The sequence below is a fragment of the Vipera ursinii genome, assembly GCF_947247035.1.
Source record: "Vipera ursinii genome assembly, chromosome: 2".
In the NCBI taxonomy this organism is placed as follows: Eukaryota; Metazoa; Chordata; class Lepidosauria; order Squamata; family Viperidae; genus Vipera; species Vipera ursinii.
Window position 1 is genome coordinate 118,490,487 of NC_139513.1, and position 20,149 is coordinate 118,510,635.

The following is a 20,149-nucleotide window of genomic DNA, read 5'->3' on the forward strand; positions in this document are numbered from 1 at the left end:
TTCTCACATTCCTGCCTTCCCTTCCATTTTATTCCATTTGAAAATAATGAATTTTATTTTTAACTTATACTTTCAGAAACTAGGTTTCTAAAGATCAGTGTTTCTCAATCTTGACAACTTTAAGTTGTAGTCATTCCCAGAATTCCCCAACCAGCCACTGCTATAAATTGTCAATGAAGCTTACCCTGGGAATGGCTAGTGAGTGCAGTTTGCTTATTGGTAGCTGAGCTATATTATGGCTTGATCTGATAAGCAGAGCACTGTTTGTATGTTTAGATGCAAAATAAATTGTCTTCAAATGTCCTACATTAAACTCTTTTTTTGATGGTGTGGATTTTCTGTATTTTATTTAATTATAAACTAAACCTGCCATTAAAAAAACAGTGCTCACCATTCTACTTTATTGGCATCTATGGCCAGCCTTTCGCTCTAATGATTCCTTCCTTCCTTCCTCCCTCCCTCCCTCCTCTTATCATATATGTATCTAATTCCTGATTTTTGAGCTAAATAACTCCAAATACAACTGGACCAGCAATCAAAGACTTCCTTGCATGATTCCTGGGTTGTATGATTATTAAAGTCCATCTGTCTGGAAATTCTAGCAGCTGCAGCCTCAACATATCTGAGGGATGCTGGGTTAAGGGCATTTATAAAGAAATGCAATATGTATTCATACGTAAAACAAGATATTGGGCAGATTCATAGTCCCATTTGCTGCTTTTTCTATAAGATGTTACGAAGGTGTTTATAAGTAGATATATGGATAAAAATGACGTTTGCCAGAATGACTGGATCCCTCACTGAACAAGATCTACAATTCTCATTTTAAATGAGGCCATGAGTAATAATTCCCCTTTCTTAACAGGTTGACGCACATGAGGAGATGTGCTCCATGCAAGATGATGTATTTGAATCCCCACCTCTCTCTGCTACTGGCTACCGTGGGCTTCCCTTACAAGAAGATATCAAGTCACCTGAAGTTGACCAACCTTTCCAGTGAGTCTTGGAGACCCATTTGGACTGATACAACAGAGACTTAACCTCCTATTCATAGGAAGTGTACCCTGTTTAATGTCACCAAATGTGAGCTATTGTTGCCACAGTCACCTGGAAACAAAGCTTTCCTACTCTAGAGGTGATGCGTAGCTATTGAGAAAAAGCCCTTTTCCACTATGGCATTCTTGTTTGGATTCTTCTTTCCGAAAACACTACTTTGTCACAGGAAGACTTTTAAAATAATCCTAAAATAAAGTGTTTCCATTTTGTCTGCCAATGAACCATAAACTCTGCTCATAGTTTTTGCTGCTTTGGGACTGGATTTTAGATACATGTCTTGCACTTGTAAGATTTTTATGCAGTACATCATCCTGACCAGTATTTGAAGGATGAAGATGACATTTCTATTATGAATATAAATATTACTTTCCCCGAAAAGACAATTTTAAATAGCTTTCCAGTAATGGGCTATCAATACATCTTTGCTCAGAAAGTGAAAGCTTCGGAACACGGGATTGGAGGCAAGACAGGGCATAGAGAGGATGTGAAATGGGGAAGTAGCCTTTTGAAACAAGATTGGCCACTTGAATTGCTTGTTTTAAATATTGAAGACATTTGCATCTAAGAGTTGGAGAGAAGGTGACAGATGCAAGGAGGAAAAGATTAATGCAAACATAGAAGAGATATGAAAGATTATATTAAAAATTCAGATGAATAACTGATGCACTGAAGAATCAAACGAGACACTTAAATGTAATACAATCTCTGTCATCTTATCATTTCCCAGAATGAATTTTCTGCTTGAGATTGAACTTAACTCAATCAACTGCTCCTATTGGTCTTCTTATCTTTTTCTGCATAAGTAGTCATTGCAAAAGAAAATGTGCTGGGGTGGGGGCAGCCAAAAAAAGAACCAGTTACAGGTAGTCCTTGACTTTTACAGCCATAATGGAGCCCAGAATTTATGTTAGTAAGTGAGAAATTTGTAAAGTGAATTTTGCCCCATTTTACGATTTTTCTTGCCACATTTGTCAAGTGAATCATTGCCGTTGTTAAGTTAGTAACCTGGTTGTTAAGTGAATCTGGCTTCCCCTTTGACTTCGCTTATCAGAAGGTCGCAAAAGGTGATCACCTGACCCCAGGACACGGCAACTGTCATAAATATGAACCTATTGTCAAGCATCTGCATGTAAATCACATGACCATGGGGATGCGGCAACAGTCGTAAGCATGAAAAATGGTCATGTCACTTTTTTCAGTGCCGTTGTAACATCAGTTGCTAAAAGAACTATTGTAAATTGAGGACTACCTGTATTGTTGCATTGTATTGGGCTCATAATACTTCAGAGACAGACATTTACTGAGATCAAGTAACATTTGCAGAACGCAATTAATTCTTAGCATCCTGGAATAATTCTACATGTATCTCTGCAGTCAAACTCATGATGAGTTTTCAAATATGCCCTTTCTTGTTCTGCAGGCATGTAGGAGCTGTTGCCCTCAAAAGCCTCGAAAAAAAAGCTGCTCCTAAGAGGGGCACTCGGATTGCTTCCAGGGTGAAGCACTTTGCCTTTGACCGGAAGAAGCGCTACTATGGCCTGGGAGTGGTGGGTAACTGGCTGAACAGAACGTATCGTCGGAGCATCAGCAGTGTGGTGCGGTCACAGCTGGAGATCACAGACAGCCACAGGTAGCAGTAGACCACCAAACTTCCAGGATGACTGTGAATCAGTCATTTTTGTCAAAATAGAGCTGGAAGGGACCTTGGAGATCTTCTAGTCCAACCCCCTGCTCAAGCAGGAAACCTATACTGTTTCAGTCCAGTCTTTCCTTAAAAACCTCCAGTGACGAAGCACCTACAACTTCTGAAGGCAAGCTGTTCCATTGGTTGATTGTCCTCAGTGTTAGGAAGTTTCTCCTTAATTCCAGGTTGCTTCTCTCCCTGATTCGTTTCCATCCGTTTGTTTCTCGTCTTGCCTTCTGGTGCTTTGAAAAATAAGTTGACCCCCTCCTCTTTGTGGCAACCTCTCAAATACTAGAATACTGCTTTCACGTCACCCTTAGCCCTTCTTTTCTCTAGACCAACCAAACCCAGTTCCTGCAACTGTTCTTCATATGTTTTTATTTCCAGGCCCTTCTTTGCATTTTTTCCAAAGTCTCAACATCCTTTTTTGTAATGCGATGACCAAAACTGGATGTATTCCTGATGTGGTCTTACTAAGGATTTATAAAGCAGTACTAACACTTCGTGTGGTTTTCATTCTTTGCCTCTATTTATATAACCAAGGATTGTATTAGCTTTTTTGACTGGTGCCACATGCTGCTGGCTCATGGTCCTCCTCACAGTTACTGGTTTTAAGCCAGGTTTCACCTAATCTGTACTTGTACCTTTGGTTTTTCCTGCCTAGGTGTAGAATCTTGCTTTTCTCCATATTAAAGTTCATGTTGTCAGATAGGGCTCATTGTTCAAGTTTGTCAAAATCTTTTTGGTTCCTGAGCTTGTCTTTTGGGGTGTTGGACTGCTAGGGAGATGAAATTAAAGGATTCCCTTTTAAATGCCTCTTTGAACTCAGAGAATAAGTAGGATTAAAATGCAACCAATAAGTAATTAAGTAACTCCAAAGTGTATTCACCCCACAGCAGAAATACTGTATTTTCCGGCATATAAGACGACTTTTTAACCCATGAAAATCATCTCAAAAGTTGGGGGGTCGTCTTATACGCCCAGTCGTCTTATATGCCGGAAAATAGTACATAAATCAATCGAGTGCCCCCGTTCTTGCAAAGCAACTTCAAGCCTCCTTAGTCCAGTTCCCCCTCCAACGTGACTCTCCCTTCCCACCCCCAAGAGCCTCTCAGCCCCTTCCCCTCCCCCTTGCAAACGCCAGACCTCGGGAGCTCTTGCGTCTATTCCAAAGGGTGGGTGGAAGGAAAAGCCCCTTTCGGCTCCGGCTTGGCTGCAAGTCAGCAAGCCCGGGAAGGCATGCCCTCCCCTCTCACTATGGAGGAAGCAGGGCAGGCTGGCGTCTGGCGGGAGCCGGCAGGGCAGTCCTGCGCATGCGCGCGCTCCTCGGCTCCTAAGGAGTCCTCGGGGAGCCATGGCAGGCGCCTCACGCTCTTCCCTCTTGAAGCAGCATCGGCGGAGCCGTCCGGCGTCGGGCGGGAGCCGGCAGGGCAGTCCTGCGCACGCATGCGCTCCCCAGCTGTTAAGGAGCACTCCTTAGCAGCCGGGGAGTGCGCGTGTGTGCAGGACTGCCCTGCCGGCTCCCGCCTGATGCCGGACGGCTCTGCCGATGTTGCTTCAAGAGTGAAGAGCGTGAGGCGCCTGCCATGGCTCCCCGAGGACTCCTTAGGAGGCAGGGAGCGTGTGCAGGACTGCCCTGCCGACTCCCGCCAGACGCCAGCCTGCCCTGCTTCCTCCACAGTGAGAGGGGAGGGCGTGCCTTCCCGGGCTCGCTGATTTTCCGGCGTATAAGACGAAAAATTTTGAAAATCATCTCAAAAGTTGGGGGGTCGTCTTATACGCCCAGTCGTCTTATACGCCAGAAAATATGGTATTTGTAGGTGGGCAAGGAGTATATTTCAAATGGTTTGGAAAGCAGCAATGGCTCCAATATTAAAGAAGGGGATATTTTGTCTGCAGAACCTATCCGCCATTTTGAGTTCTTTTCCATGTTGTGTCCTGAATGCTGCACATTCATTATCTTTTGTGGATAAGATACTTACTGAATTAGCCATGCTTTCTAAATATTTAGATGTAGTCTCTTTTTTAACAAAGAACTTCAGACTGAAATGTATCTACAGAATCCCTTCTGGTTTTTGACATTTTCCTCCACCCTTTCTTCTTTGTCTGAAACAGGCCTTACTTTACGTACTGGATCACGTTTGTCCACATCATCATCACTCTACTTATCATTTGCACTTACGGATTTGCTCCAGTCGGCTTTGCTCAGCATGTGAAAACAGAATTAGTGAGTCTAATTATATTTCAGTACTGCTTACTTTGTGATTTCCGTGAAATATGAAAACATGAACATCTTTTCTTACCCCACCTTTTAAAAACCTCTGGGTGGCCAGCTGCAATTTAAAAGATGTATTTGTATACAGTTAGTGCTCTTTTAGCAATTGCCTCATTTAGTGACCGTTCCCAATTACAACAGTGATGAAAAAGTTACTTTGACGTCAATCATCGCATATGTGACCTTTGTAGGTCAGTAAAGCAAAGGAAAGCGAACGTAAAATCATAAGCACAGTCACAGTTTCACTTAGTGACCACATTGCATAACAACTGAGTTGCTGCTCCCAATTGTGCTCCCTAAAGAAGGGCTACCTATACAAAACAAACTATTTTTTTTAAAAGGCCCCTACTTATGTGACAATTAGAGATTAATTACAAATGAAGACTTTTGAAGTAAATTGCAACCTTTCTTCAAATGCTCAATAAAGCAACATAGTTCTTTACTAATATTTTAAGAATTAAAAAAATATTTTACTGAACTAACCATGCACTGGTGTCTGTATCAGCCAGACAACAGACTGCCACCCAGTCAGTTGAGACAACGCTGACACCGAGAGCGCCTGCTGATCTAAACCAGCCCACCTTAATCAGTTGCCTTGCAGATACATTGGAACTACATATTATTCTCAGAATTCTCAGTCAGAATGGCCAGTAGCTGGGTCAGCTGGGAATTCTAGCCCCATTGGATCTGGAGGGCCCCTAAGGAGACACTCTGGGTTTAAACTCTTGGGACTTGAAAGTTCAAAACAACAGGTCAGACTGGACCTGGAAAGTAACTCCTTCTCAATGTAGATCTTATCAGCTATTTTCCATGCATCTAGCAGACCCAAACAAACATGCTATAACACACAGTGGTAACTAGAAGTTCCAGAAAATCTTCAGAATTCTCAGGTGTCCTCAACCTGATCTGCAGACCGGCACTAGTCCGCAACCGAGCAAGAACCAGGCTGCACAATCGAACAAAGCCCCATTTGTACACGTGTGGGATCCAGGCAGCACATGGTCCATGGAAAAACTGCCCTCTATGGAACCGGTCCCTGGCACCCAAAAGGTTGGGAGCCACTGCTCTAATAGATAATATTCTGGGTTGAATGAATGACAATAATTGGCTCAGTGCCCAAACCTAAAATCAGTAGCCAAAGAAACCAAGATTTGCATTCTTTTCTTTTAGCAATATAAATAAGGCAACTATTGTGCTAAGGTTCTTCAATGCAATCTACCCAGAAAAAAAATGCAAAACTATAGATTCAAATGCAGATTAGCAAAAAAAATATGATTTGAAATAGTTTCCCTTGAATAAGTCTTCTTCAGTTTGGTATGAAACCATATCTTTTTGTGAAAATGTGACGTGCTCAGAAAGCCACTCCTACTGAAATCTATTGTTTGTTGTTATGGGGGAAAGACCCCCATCTAATCTGTGCCTTGAGATACTTATTTCTCTTCATCATAATTTTGCAGATATTACGAAACAAAGGCGTGTATGAAAGTGTGAAATATATCCAACAGGAGAACTTCTGGATTGGTCCAAGTTCGGTAAAGGCTGTCCTTCCTTTTTTTTCATTGCTTTCTTCTAAAAGGAAATTTCTGCCATGTGCTACTCCAAATGACTCATTGCATGAGAAGTCTGTAACTTCCTGGGCTGACTTGATTGTAACCAACGAGAGCAGAGATAGAGATCCTATCACTCTTCAGATGTTGCTAAACTACAATTAAGAAGATTCTCTTCTTAGCAACTAAGCTGTAGTTCAGTAACTTGTCATCAGATTTTATAGTGTGATTTTGCAGGCTCTGCAGATTCAAAAAAAAAAGGATGGGAGCTGCGTGGTGCTTACAGGTTGCCCATTCTTCCCATTGGAGACGTGTATTATATGATCACCAGCTACAACACATGAAAATTAGACTGCTCCCCATCAGTGGGTGTGTTCTCCATCTTGGCATCAGATGCTCCATTTCTCTCATACATTTTTCAACCTTAATTGAGGATATGTGCCAAGAAAAGAAGTATTTAGGTGCCCGCTGAGAATTTTAACTATTCCACGAAATTCTCAAGAAGAAGAGAGAATGTTTTATACTTATATATAAGAGTTGTAAGGAAGGGGACACATGCAGATTGTTCTGGAATGCACAAGACATGTTTTTACTTAATCCAACCTTTTTGGTGGCACATTTATGTTTATTACTGTTATGGAACATGCATAGCAATCCATCTACCTTCCATAACAGTAACAAAAAGGAAAATGAAGCTTAGCACTTTGAGTCATCTCAGTATGTATGGCTTTTTCTAAAGTCCTCCACCACTCACTGGGGTGTGGGGAGACGTTACATGGCAAAATCCTTGTTCCTTGAGTGCTTTTCACACTGTCGCTTTCTATTTCAGATTGACTTGATCCATCTGGGAGCCAAGTTCTCCCCCTGTATCCGGAAGGACCAACAGATTGAGAAGCTGGTCCAGAAAGAGAGGGAGAAAGAGCGTAACTCTGGCTGCTGTGTCCAGAATGATAACTCTGGTTGTGTTCAGACTTTGCGTGAGGATTGCTCGGTAAGAGCACGATTCTGACCGCTGATAATCACCTCCGTCAGACTGGGGTTTGGAATGAGTTGGGACTGCATCTTCCAGAATTCCCAACCAGTAGGTTTCAAGTTGAAGAAAGCTTCTATATGACTTTCATGAGCTTTGAGAATCATGGTTTAATTCCACCATTTTTTTCTCTGTGAGGTCAGTGATCACTGTTTTCTGGAAATAAGGCAGAGGAAAAGCCGATGTACTAAAATGAACATTTAAATTTGATTGTAGCAATCTCCTTTCAAATACTGTTAACATTTCCATAATTCTCAGTTTTTATGGGCTACACCTAGTCATGTAATTAATATAATTACTGCAAATTTTCTTTGTCTTTATTTTTATTCTACTGAATACTTTGTTAAAGGGTAGTTACTTAAATAACATCCTCAGTGATGGTGATCATGGTCATAAGGGAGATCACGTATGTGGGAGAAAATTGTACGAGCAGACTTCTGATGGGATTTTTATTCCTTTAAAAATATGAATGTGTATTACAGAAATATTACTTGTGGATGCTGTGATACATAGTTTACAAACTCATTTTTTTCCTCTATAGGAAACATTGGCCACATTTGTAAAGTGGCCAGACTATAATCCACCAGCTGTTGACCCCAGCAATTCAAGTTGGAGAAGGCTATCAGGAGCAGTTTGTTCTCAGGATCCCAGGTGAGACATATACCTTCACCTCAACAAAGGTCTTGTGCATTATGAATAAGATGAGAGGGGGAAGCATGGAATGTAAGATGTTAGGACATTTCTAACTCTTCACTTCTGTTTGTCTTCCAACAGGACCTGTGAGGAGCCAGCTTCAAATCCACCTCATCTCTGGCCAGATGACATCACCAAGTGGCCAGTAAAGATCCTTCCTTCCTTCCTTCCTTCCTTCCTTCCTTCCTTCCTTCCTTCCTTCCTTCCTTCCTTCCTTCCTCCCTCCCTCCCTCCCTCCCTCCCTCCCTCCCTCCCTCCCTTGAAAGAATTGAGTCTCACTGAGATTAATGGGGCTTAAATAAGTCATCACTGTTAATTGTCTCACTAATTTCTGTGTTGTCTGAAAATGATTTTATGTGAGGGTAATAAAGAAAAAAGCTGTTTGAACTGCTTTTTTGCCTGGTTACCTGGTGCAGCACAGTTTGCTTCATAGAAGAATCTGCCTAATGAGAGAAGGAACTGTGATTTCCTGCATGCATGCATGCATGGTTTTTTCCCGAGGTAATACCCATTTATCAAATTCAAATAGGGTTGATTTTGGTACTCTGTTTATACTTACATGGAGTGAAAGGCTGAATTCTAGCAAAAGAGTTTCCAGAACCATGCAAAGTAGGAAAAAAGGAAAGTGTGTAGAAGCAAAATTGAAATGTAGGAACTGTGAAGTCCCTGGTGCTATCTGAGCTTGACTCTTTGCTTTAGATCAGACATGTCAAACTCGCAATGTCATGTGACGTGCAACGTATCTGAGCTTTTTCGCCATTGCCGGCAATTGGGTGGGCGTGGCTTACCTATGATGCATCCGGCCCACGGGCTGGCAGTTTGACACCCCTGCTTTAGAAGTTTCATTACCCAACTAGGTAACTCATCAGTGATAGTGAGTGTTGGTGTCTAGTGTTAACCCTGCTTATATGGATGTTGCCAACAACAAGCAGCAAACAAGAAAATATCGAGAAGAAAACCATACCCCCCATGCAAACTGGCAGGACCATACCCCCCCACTCAAACGCGACTAGAATAATCAATTCTATTTAATTGTAAGAATCTTGCAAGTCTGAAAATACAAACTTCCCATAGCCACTTTTAATGTAACTGATCAATTAGGGTGTAGCCACTCTAAGTTACTTTCTCTGACCAGTAAGCTACCAAAACTTCTGCTTCTCTTGTCCATTTCCTAGGTAGCATTTCTTCCCCTCATTCTCCAAGTCATCCTCATATTCCTTGGATGATGTTACATAGTCAGGTAGTGAAATGTCTGCAAGCAAACCACCAAGCTCAGAGAACACTTAAGGATTCCACAGTTCAACCCTGCACCACAGATATTCTCTTCTGTTGGAATGTAGGAACTTCAGATGTATGTTCCTATGTAGCATGTGTGTGCAGAAGTGTCCACGTATATAGCCATACCCTAGTCCACTTTTCCATGCAAAGAAGTCAGTAGGAATCTTTGTTTTCTGAGTACATTTAACTATTTGTCTGCTATCTTGGGATGTTGTCTTGGTGGTGGTGTTCTTATTTTTCCATACCCTAAAACAGGGGTGTCAAACTCAATTTCATTGAGGGCCGCATCAGCATTGCGGTTGCCCTCAAGGGGCCGGGTGGGTGTGGCCAGGTTGGGCGTGGCCTACTGGGTGGGCATGGCTAGAGTGCGTATGGCCTACTGGGTGGGCGTGGCCAGCTCTACATCGTTCGCATCAAGGGTGCCTATGGGGACCCGGGCAGGAGTGGGAGAGATCTGAGGGTCTCTGGCAGAAGGAGGGTCTCTGGGCCAGGGCCAAGGCAGTGGGGGCTGTTCCCTCGCTGTTTCCAGGATGGCTTCGTGGGCCGCATGAAACCACTTCACGGGCCGGATCCGGCCCCCGGGCCTTGTGTTTGACATGTCTGCCCTAAAATATAACTCTATACTATACTATAACTATACTATAACTCTATACTATACTATACTATAGTCAGCTATGCAAAATTAAAATGACATTGGGTGTACTTCCCCCATCCCTTTTACCCTTTTAATTGTGAACTTCTTTTATTTACAGATATGTACTGATCAGGTCAAAAGTAACCACACTGGTTTCTTGCATATGGACTGTGATATTAAAGGAAGGCCATGTTGCATTGGAACCAAAGGCAGGTAAATGCTTGTGATTTGGGGAGCATCTAAGTGTTGTTTTTAGCAACCATGAAACTCTTTTTGTTCCGTTTGGGGATCAATGTTAAAGCCTGCCCATGTAGAAAGTTTCTCATAATTCCCTCAGCAATGCTATTGAGGTAAAGTGTATTTGATTAGCATGCATATTTAAAATGAAAAAAAACATAGCTTAGTATTGTTCAAGTTTTGTTGTTCAGATCTGCTGTTTAATGCAGCATTTGAGTCTGTTACTATTATTTTAGAATACAGACCATGTTACTCATTAGAAACACTGAAATCATTGAGACAATTAGTCACCGAGCTATTTTAAGCCCCATGAATTTCAGGGAGACTTTGTTATGTCTAATTCAATCTCTGAACTCTCACAAAAGGTTCCTTCTTTAGCAGCATTTCATCTAACAGAGTTCACTCTATGCAATCTTAATGCATCTGGTTTATGCCCTAATAAATTTGTTACGTTAAAATGCTTAGAGACATTCTAGAGCAGAACTGATCTGAAGGCAATTAAGAAGCTATCTGAGAATTCAGTTGGATGCATTGAACTTGAAATAAAGTCATCTTGAATGAAGCATAATTAGAACAAATAGTGCTTTTTCCTAGATTTGGCCAAGATGCTTAAAGTGGGTTATGAGTTTTGTTTTTGTTGTCATATCTAGAAATGTACTTGAAAGGTATCATAGGTATGTTCACATAACATAGTATTCTTTGAATATGACGATGGGACAGTCTTTGCTAAATAGATGAGGGAATCTACAGCCCCTCAGATGTTGCACTTAAATCTCATCAGGCTGTAACAGTGTGGACAATGGCTGTTTTGTGATCATTAACCCAAATCTTGATTGTGCAAGACAAGAGCTTTGTCAGGCCCCAAACCAAGAATGACACATGGTGATTCTTCCAAGCAGTGTTCTTTATTGTTTCACACTTAGAGACAAAATCTTGCCAGACTGAACACTCCAGTATCTGTAGCTACACCCTGTGGACTATTAGGGAGGGACTGTCTTCATCCTCTTTGTCTCACACATAACATTTGGATTGAGTCCCAAAGGTGCTTTTTTCAGGTGGCAACTGGACTTTCTTGTGTTTCTTTTGAAGACGTTTCGCTTCTCATCCAAGAAGCTTCTTCAGCTCTGACCAGATGGTGGGGAGTGGAAGGATTTGTATTGCTTTGGAGACCACAGGAAGCATTTATGCTTCAGTTTGAGATTCAGACAACACAGACTCATCCCCAACAGCCTGTGCCTGTCTTCAACAGTGAAGGGACACAGGGCAGAAAACATCCTGCAGCCAAGAAGGCTCCACACACATTTGTAACCCTGAAGACACAGGTAAACCTCCAAATGGTTTAAATGACTCTCTAAAGCGGGGATCTTCGAACTTGGCCCTTTTTTGACTTGTGGACTTCAACTCCCAGAATTCCTCAGCCAGGCACGCTGAGCGTGCCTGGCTGAGGAATTTTGGGAGTTGAAGTCCACAAGTCATAAAAGGGCCGAGTTTGAAAACCCCTGCTCTAAAGCAGGGCTTTTCAACCAGTGGTACACGTATCACTGGTGGTACATTGCACCTGGCAGGTGGTACGTGATCATCCTAGAGAAGTAGTGGGGGAGGGGAATGAGCTGAACTGGTGGCAGCACCGCACAAGCCTGAGTGAGAGACGGCTGGAGCTGCAGGGCTGTCAGGACTCAGCGGAAGCTCCAGGATCAGCGCCAGGCTCCAGCTGATCCTGGTGCTTCTGATCGGCTGGAGCCCGGCACTGATCCTTGTGCTTCTGCTGAGCCCCACAGAAGCACCAATCATCTGGAGCCTGGCGCTGATCCTGGCGCTTCTGCTGAGCTCCACAGAATCGCCAATCAGCTGGAGCCTGGCACTGATCCTGGTGCTTACAACAGTCACTAAGCGAACTGTTGTAAGTTGTACCACTTTTAGGATATAGCAATATCCTAAAATATCCGAGTACTACCAATTGCCTAGCAAGGTGTCAAAAACTTGATGACTTCATACTTTATCACGTTTCCCCCCCCCCTTTTTTTGGGTCATCACGTTTTTGACACCTTGTTAGGCGACTGGTGGTACTCGGATATTACATATCCTAAAAGTGGTACAATGGGTGAAAAGGTTGAAAAGCCCTGCTCTAAAGGAATGCAGAGGACCAGCTGTCAGCAAGCAATATAAATCCTTCCACTCCCCACCATCTAGTCAGAACTGAAGAAGATTCTTGGATGAGAAGCAAAACGTTTTCAAAAGAAACACAAGAAAGTCCAGTTGCCTCCTGAAAAAAGCACCTTTGGGACAACCATACCTGGATGACTGAGAATCTCCATGGACATTTGGATTGAATAGCCTCTTACTGACCTGGATTGCATCCTCTCCCTCCTGGGGATCCACTTCCTCACTACATTCCATCATATTTTAATGGATAATTGAAAATTAGTAGCTATATTATTGTTGATTGTTGAGTTGTACAGTGATTTGAAATTGGATTGTTCCAGGCTCAAGCATGAAACTTGTGCTCTGACCATCTTGGAAGCCTTTCAGGGTCAAAGTAACCTTTTGAATCGTTGAAGCTAAAAGGACTTCCAAACTATTTAAAATTGCTGTTATAAGTGTGAACAAGTGTTTTGAATTCAAAACATTTTGCACATTGGTATTTTTATTTATTTTATTTTATTTTAATCCCATTTATATCCCGCCCTTCTCCGAAGACTCAGGGTGGCTTACAATCTAAGCACAAATCAATCTGCTTAGTAATAGCCTTCATTCTATGTATATGCCTGCTTATTAGGGCTTTCGCCCCCCCGCCCAAGCGGCATTATTACAAAGTCAGCTTATTGCCCCCAACAATCTGGGTCCTCATTTTACGTACCTCGGAAGGATGGAAGGCTGAGTCAACCTTGAGCCTGGTGGGATATGTATGTATATACAGGGCTTTTTTTCTTCATAGAACGCTCAGAACAGAGTTCCGGCACCTTTTTTGGATGGAAGCTTGTAGGATAGGCAAGGCGGGTTGTATGACATGTGTGAGTTCCGGCACCTTTTTCTTTTACAAAAAAGCACTGTGTATATATATGTATCCTGGTTTTTTTTAACTCATATAAGCAACCAAAGTGGCTTACAAGAATGAAATTAAATACAAATATAAATTGCAATTGTAAAGATAGGGCAATTAAAATCCATGCCACTGAAATTGAGATAAAAGAAGAGATGATGAATTAAACTGACTCTATCACTCTCTTTAATAATAGCTGTGAAATAACAACTCGGGAGTACTGTGAGTTCATGCATGGCCACTTCCATGAAGAAGCAACTCTTTGTTCACAGGCAAGTAATGTCCTCAGGGAGCTTTTCTTATTTCTGACACTTGAACTTCAGATCCCAGCAGCTGGATCATTTAGTGAGAGTCCGATATGGGAAGGACTATCCCAAGATGTGTTGATGTCAAATGTTTGCCCTGTATTTGTAGAGTAAGGCTAGAAGAATATTATTTCTTGTTTGAAAAAGGGCTAAAGAGCTTCAGAGGAGGGACAGCATCAGAGTCTGACCTCTTAAGTAGTTGCTAGGCCTAGGTGTCTCAGCAAGATTCACAGATACGGCCTTGGCTTTCTGCTAAATATCCATAAGCTAAGTAGTGCCAAGCAGGTCAACGCAGGTTTTGAAAAAAATGCCTTGGCACCACACTGCTAGAAAGCATTATGGTAAGTTGAAAAGCAATAAATCTCAGGCATTGTTGAGTCCTACTGAGTCAAGCAAGACCAGTGTTTTATTGCTGCTTATTACTACACCCCATTCCTCTAAAATCTGGTGTGGTCTTTATTATATGCTGTATCACAGCTTTTGCCATTTCCTGCCATGATGGCTGGGAATTCTGGAAGATGTAGTCCATGACTGCCAGCAGCAGGTTGGACAATGGTTATTTACATACTTTAAAGTCTTTTTTTCCCTTCTGTTCCAGGTTCACTGCATGGGTGTAGTGTGTGGTCTCTTACCATTTCTTAACCCAGAGATTCCAGATCAGTTCTACAGGCTCTGGTTGTCTTTATTCCTTCATGCAGGGTAAGCAAAAGAGAGAGAGAGATTTGATCCTTTGATTCTGCCTTTTGTGTTTTTGTTCCGTCTATACTTTTGCACTGGGAATCTCAGTATCTTATCTCATTATTTGTTCAGTTTTCCTTTGCTGCTTGTCTAATTTTCTGTCTGCGGGTGGGGAGAGGGGTCAGAAAGTGGTGTTGATCAGAGCCAAAAAGCTACAAATGAGGCCTACCTAACTGATTCAGGCCTGGTCTTTCCTGGCTTTGTCCTGCAAGCATTCATAAGTTATTTCCAGACAGAAATCTTTAAGCATCAGCAGTTAAGAAACACTGTGGAACTATTCTGCACTTTAATATATTAGGGAGAGATTAATGGAAGTGGAAAATATAAAAGGAAGCAATAGAAATGGGATGATCTCAGTCAGAAGGTGACACCCACACCCTATCTAAAATATCATTAATGAAGTAGGGTGATTATACAGTCAGAGCTTTTTAAAAAATAAAATACCTTAGAATTTAGTCACTTAGAACAATTAACCAGTTGAACAACCTGCCTCCAGAAGTTGTGGGTGGTCCAACACTGGAAGTTTTTAAGAAGAGATTGGACAACCATTTGTCTGAAATGGTATAGGGTTTCCTGCCTAAGCAGGGGGGTTGGACTAGAAGACCTCTAGGGTCCCTTCCAACTCTTCTCTTCTAGTCTAGTCCTTGATCCTTTCTGATAATTGGCTTGAGCAAGTATAGCCCTTCAAAAGTATCCTGACTTTTTGTTTCTACTGAATGAATTAAGTGGACTTCATGGCCTTTCCACACATCAACTGATTCTCACTTTTCAAGTTGCGTCTCTCTACACCCCCTCCATTTCAGCTGTATGAATGATGGGAATGGTTGTGCAGGTTCATGTTGTGCTACTCCTGTTAGGTAGTGGGAGTCAAAACCTCATCCCAAAGTACTTAAACAGGGATATGAAGAGACCACAATCTGTGTTCTAGCTACTTGTATTTTAACTGATTTCAGGATTCCTTGTGACAATCCAGGCTATTTATCAAACTGGCAAATGTTTAGCATAACAGCTATAACCTGTAACACTGTCCAAACTAGTATTGTGTGGAGAGGTGAAGGAGAAAGGCTTTTTTTCTCTTTTTGAAGCAGTGGGGAACTTTGATCTGATTCAATTGTCTGTCTCCCATAGGATTATCCATTGTCTGGTGTCTGTGATCTTCCAGATGACAGTGCTCAGAGATTTGGAAAAGCTGGCAGGCTGGCTTCGTATCACTATCATCTTCATCCTCAGTGGCATCACAGGCAATCTGGCTAGTGCCATCTTCCTACCCTACAGGGCAGAGGTAAGGAAATTGATGGGCTTTTCTGTCGAAGGAGAATCTTCTTATAGTTGTATGAATGAGCTGAAAATAAATATTCCTCAGGTGCACTGGATCATGTTCAGCAGCCCCCAAATTTGAAAATGCTATTAAATCTTCAAAATCAGTAGCAATAGGAGAACTTGATCACTGTAAAAAAACCAACACAAATGCTTTGCATCTGGTACTACATTCTTATAGCAAAAGAATATAGAAATAAGATTAGTAAAAAGAACACATCGTCACGACCCAACTGTGCTTTCTCCTGAATAATTGGCAGCACGCAGCTGACCTAGGTTGATCTCAAAAAACTAAGCCAGATCAATCCAGCTTACTACAAGTATGGGAGGCCAGAAAATGTGAAGGTTGTAAACTAGACTGGGAAAGCAAACCACTTTTGCAACTGCCAGCAAAATCACATACAGGTGCTCATGATGTTATTTGGAGTTGAACTCCTTTTGTCACTGGGATATAAATACACGATTTTTAGATTCTGAAATATTTGAGGTCACTGTTTGAGAGTACTGTTTAGTTTACAGGGCACTGATGTAAAAGTAGGATCTACATGAGCAAAAGGCAGCATATGAACAATATGAAGAAATGGCTTTTAAAATCTTCCTATATAACTACTGAATTTATCTTTTTCTCATACATATTCCCTTCTTTCTCTGTCTCCATGCTGGCTTTGTTCAGACAATCGTATGCTCTCCTAACCATTTGACACATTGCAGTTGAGAATGCAGTCATTTCATGAAACTGAAAAACAAGCCAGCAAATTTCAGTTAATTGCAGCTTTCCCTTAATTCCAAAGGCTGATATTATGGTTAAAGACTTTTGATCACTTCTGAAAATGAAGTCATGGTTTTGAAGTGAGTATCAGATACTGAAATAATTATAGTTTTCCAGTGTGGATATAAAGAGGAAGTGTTCTTAACCCAAACCCTCTGGTTTTGTTAGCATGCAAAAGGGAAGGAATGCACAAAAGGTGTTTGGCAGGACCATAACTGTTGTTGGCATCCCAGTTTAGTAAACAGAGATAAAGCTTTAAAGGTTTCCTCTGTCTAGTCATGACTGACTCTAGGGGGCAGTGCTCATGTCCAATTCTCAGCCGAAGGAGCTTGTGTTGTCTGAGAGATGTTTCCATCATCATGTGGCCAACATGAAAATACAGAATGCAATAACAGTTCCTGTAGGAGCAGTACCTATTTATCTATTGGCATTTGCATATTTTGAACTGTCAGGTTGGCAGGACCTAGGGTGACCTCACCCTGTCGCACATGGGTCTTGAACCTGGACTGTCAGTTTTCCAGCTGACAAACTCAGTGTAAAGACACTGTCAGCTGGAAAACTGACAGTCCAGGTTCGAGAAATCTGCCTAATGGGTTGAAGTTCCATTAGTCACCGCAGGTCCTCAGCCATTGTGCCACCCAGTAAACAGAGATAAGACTATTTAAATATGAGGTGTCATTTCTTGCCATCCACAATGCCAAGGAAACTGAATCAGTTTCTTGACAACCTTGTGGTTGTCCCTTATATTCAGGAGGTCAGGAAGCTCAAAAGTCTTTGTCTTTCAGTGATGGGGCCAACCCTCTGCAAGGATCTCCTATTGCAGATTTCTCGGCCAGCAACATTTTCCATCTTCCAAAACATAAAAAAAATAAATCAGAGCTTATCCAGAGAACTTTTGAGGGTTAATGCCATACACTGTGTTTGGGCTTTGTGTCTCTTATCCTTGTGTTTCAATATTTTATTTTACTTTCTGACTTTTCTAAGCCACTCTGAACCCTGTGACGGTGGCAGGACAGAAATATGATTAATCAATTAATAAATTGTAAGGCATGTTGTGTTGCTGGAAGACTGGATCTGGTTTGTGTTACTGAGTGTGTCTTTGTTTCCAGCTTTCAGGTTGTCAGGATTGCAATAAATTGTAAATAAAGTTTTGGTTTTTAGGATTTGATTAGATTTGTTATGATGAGAGAAATATAAAAGAGATTATTTTGTTATATATTTGTAACTGTACTGGAGAAATTGGTCACTTTTTAACTTTTTCTCTCTTTGAGCCACTTCCTTGTTTTTAATCTTTTCTTTTTTTATTATTACCTTGCGTTTTATCTTTCTTTGAAATTTGATAACTTTTTTTGGGGGGGAAGGAGAGGTATACCATATGGTTTCTATTAATCAGAGAAGTGGCCCAAGTTAGCTGGCTAAAGATAGTGGGAGAATGGAGGTGGGGGGGGAGAGAGAGAGAGAGAGCAAGAAGAACAGTATAATGATTACTATAATCTGTTATTTTTCGGTGGGCAGGAATCTGTTTGCACTTAAAACTGGAGGATCATTCAGATGTGATCTCTAGTTCCAGTTCTGGGAGAGTGCCCTATTGATATTTTTACCTTTCTTTTTCTGTCAGTTGGAGTCCCTTTGCTTTTCTAGTCTGAAAACCCTTGGGCCTCTTTGTTACCGAGAAATAAATTCATTAGGGAAAGTTTTCAGAAAGAGCACTAAGCAGCTTTTGGCCCACCTCTGCCAAATTCTCTTGACCAGGAGCAGTTTTCCCTTTCTCTCATTTCCCCCCCCCCCCACACACACACCAATTCCTCCTTGTTCTTGGCACATGGCTGGTGAGTCAACGGGCCTGGCCAGCTGCCATCTTATTTCTGGCCCAGCACAGGCTGGGAAGCCGGAGGGCATCTGATGATGTCATTGCTGACATGTGGCAACAAAAGGAAGTGCTGATTCAGCTTCGGCTGCTGATTTGAAAGAGAGTGGAGATTTTAATTACGGCAGCAAGACTTTTAATAGGTCAGTATTGGAAGAAGGAGGAACTGCCGACTATAGAGGAATGGACTTTAAAGGTTTCTGACCTGGCAGAAATGGCAAAGATCTCGGCTTATTTGAAAGATCATTCGCAAGAACGCTATATTATGGAGTGGAAAAAATGGATTGAATATATTCAGAAGAAATATGGGACTAAAAAGTTTCACTTAGCATTTGAATAAGTCTTCCTTTCTATTTTCTTTTTCTTTTTTTTCCTATATGAAATATTAGTATTGTTTGTAGTTACCTTATATGAGCTAGAGAGTGATAGATTTAAGAATTTATTGTTGGTAGCATATGGATGTTTATGATTGTTCTTTGTTTTTATACCCTGTACTTAGCTCTGGGAAGTGGGGGGGGGAAGGGGGGAGGGGGAGGGGGGAGGGGGGGAGGTGGAAGGGGGGAGGGGGAGGGGGGAGGGAGGGATAGGTAGGGGAGGGGGAGAGGGGATTGTTAAAGATAAAATGTATTTTAAAACTTTTCAATAAAAAAAAGAAAGAGAGTGGAGAAGACTGGAAAATTTGCTGAAGGGCTGCACCAGCCGATGGAAATAACCCCTCCCTTGGGTTTTCCATTTCCCTTCTTAGTAGCCTAAGCAACCAAACAATATACAAGGATGTGATGCATAGCTCTCTGGACCAGTGGAAGCTTAGCATCTTATATACTAGTTGCAAGCCTGTAACTAGTCTTTATGCGCCTTTGGTCTTTATGCACTTCAAACCGCAGCCTCCATGGAAACGAGGGAGGCTCAGCAGCCTTTCCAATCCAGTGCAATGTTGGCCCAGGTGCTGTCTGTCAGCCTGCAAGATAAACGGAATGGAACAAGACCAAATTTTCAAGGTGGGGGGGGGGTGGGAGTAGAAAGCAAAAGACAGATCAAGTCACAAATGGACTAACATTTGTGGAGGGGGGAAAAATCAGAAAACATTCTCAATGTGTACTTTCTGAGAGAAACAGCTCTGGATGCCACAAACTCCTCCTTCCTGACTGTCAGCCCTCTCAGTTAAACCAAGCATGTTCAGATGAGCTCATTCCACTTTATTAGACGGTTACATTAACAGAATCTTGCAAGTCTGAATGTAGAAACTTCCTCCCACCACTTTTAATCGCCTGAACGATTATGTCCTTCCTAAATTTCTTCCTCTTACCATTAAACCACTGGGGGCTCTTGCCTCTTGTCTGATTTACAGCATCAGATTGACCTCAGGTCAATCTGAGGTCATCTGATGGACCTCATCCCCAAGGCCATGCACAAATTTTGTTATATGCATACACCCCCACACCCCCACATGAAACACAGAGATGTACCTGCTCTGATGACACCTTCTCATGCATTCTTGTGCGTGGCCATTGTTTGTAAAACAGTTGGAAAGAATTTCAGAAGCCATACTTTGTGCATGCTGTCTCATTTTTTCCCCAAGCAAATTTGTCAGAATTTGTGTAAGATGACAGATCTAGCATAGCAAAGGGTGGTGTGAAATTCAGAAAAAAATAGGGTAAGTAAACTGCTAAAGGATTTTG

General features: G+C 41.9%; 1 protein-coding gene across 1 annotated transcript in view; it reads left to right on the plus strand.

The window, feature by feature from the left end:
- RHBDF2 (rhomboid 5 homolog 2) overlaps window positions 1-20,149 on the plus strand; it is an 86,397-nt gene that overhangs the window by 57,496 nt on the left and 8,752 nt on the right. The window contains exons 7-17 of the mRNA XM_083354983.1: window positions 866-996; window positions 2,477-2,686; window positions 4,856-4,967; window positions 6,473-6,547; window positions 7,392-7,553; window positions 8,134-8,243; window positions 8,367-8,430; window positions 10,316-10,410; window positions 13,671-13,746; window positions 14,378-14,478; window positions 15,646-15,799. Coding sequence (XP_083211109.1) covers window positions 866-996; window positions 2,477-2,686; window positions 4,856-4,967; window positions 6,473-6,547; window positions 7,392-7,553; window positions 8,134-8,243; window positions 8,367-8,430; window positions 10,316-10,410; window positions 13,671-13,746; window positions 14,378-14,478; window positions 15,646-15,799 — 1,290 coding nt within the window. The remainder of the gene's footprint in view (window positions 1-865; window positions 997-2,476; window positions 2,687-4,855; window positions 4,968-6,472; window positions 6,548-7,391; window positions 7,554-8,133; window positions 8,244-8,366; window positions 8,431-10,315; window positions 10,411-13,670; window positions 13,747-14,377; window positions 14,479-15,645; window positions 15,800-20,149) is intronic.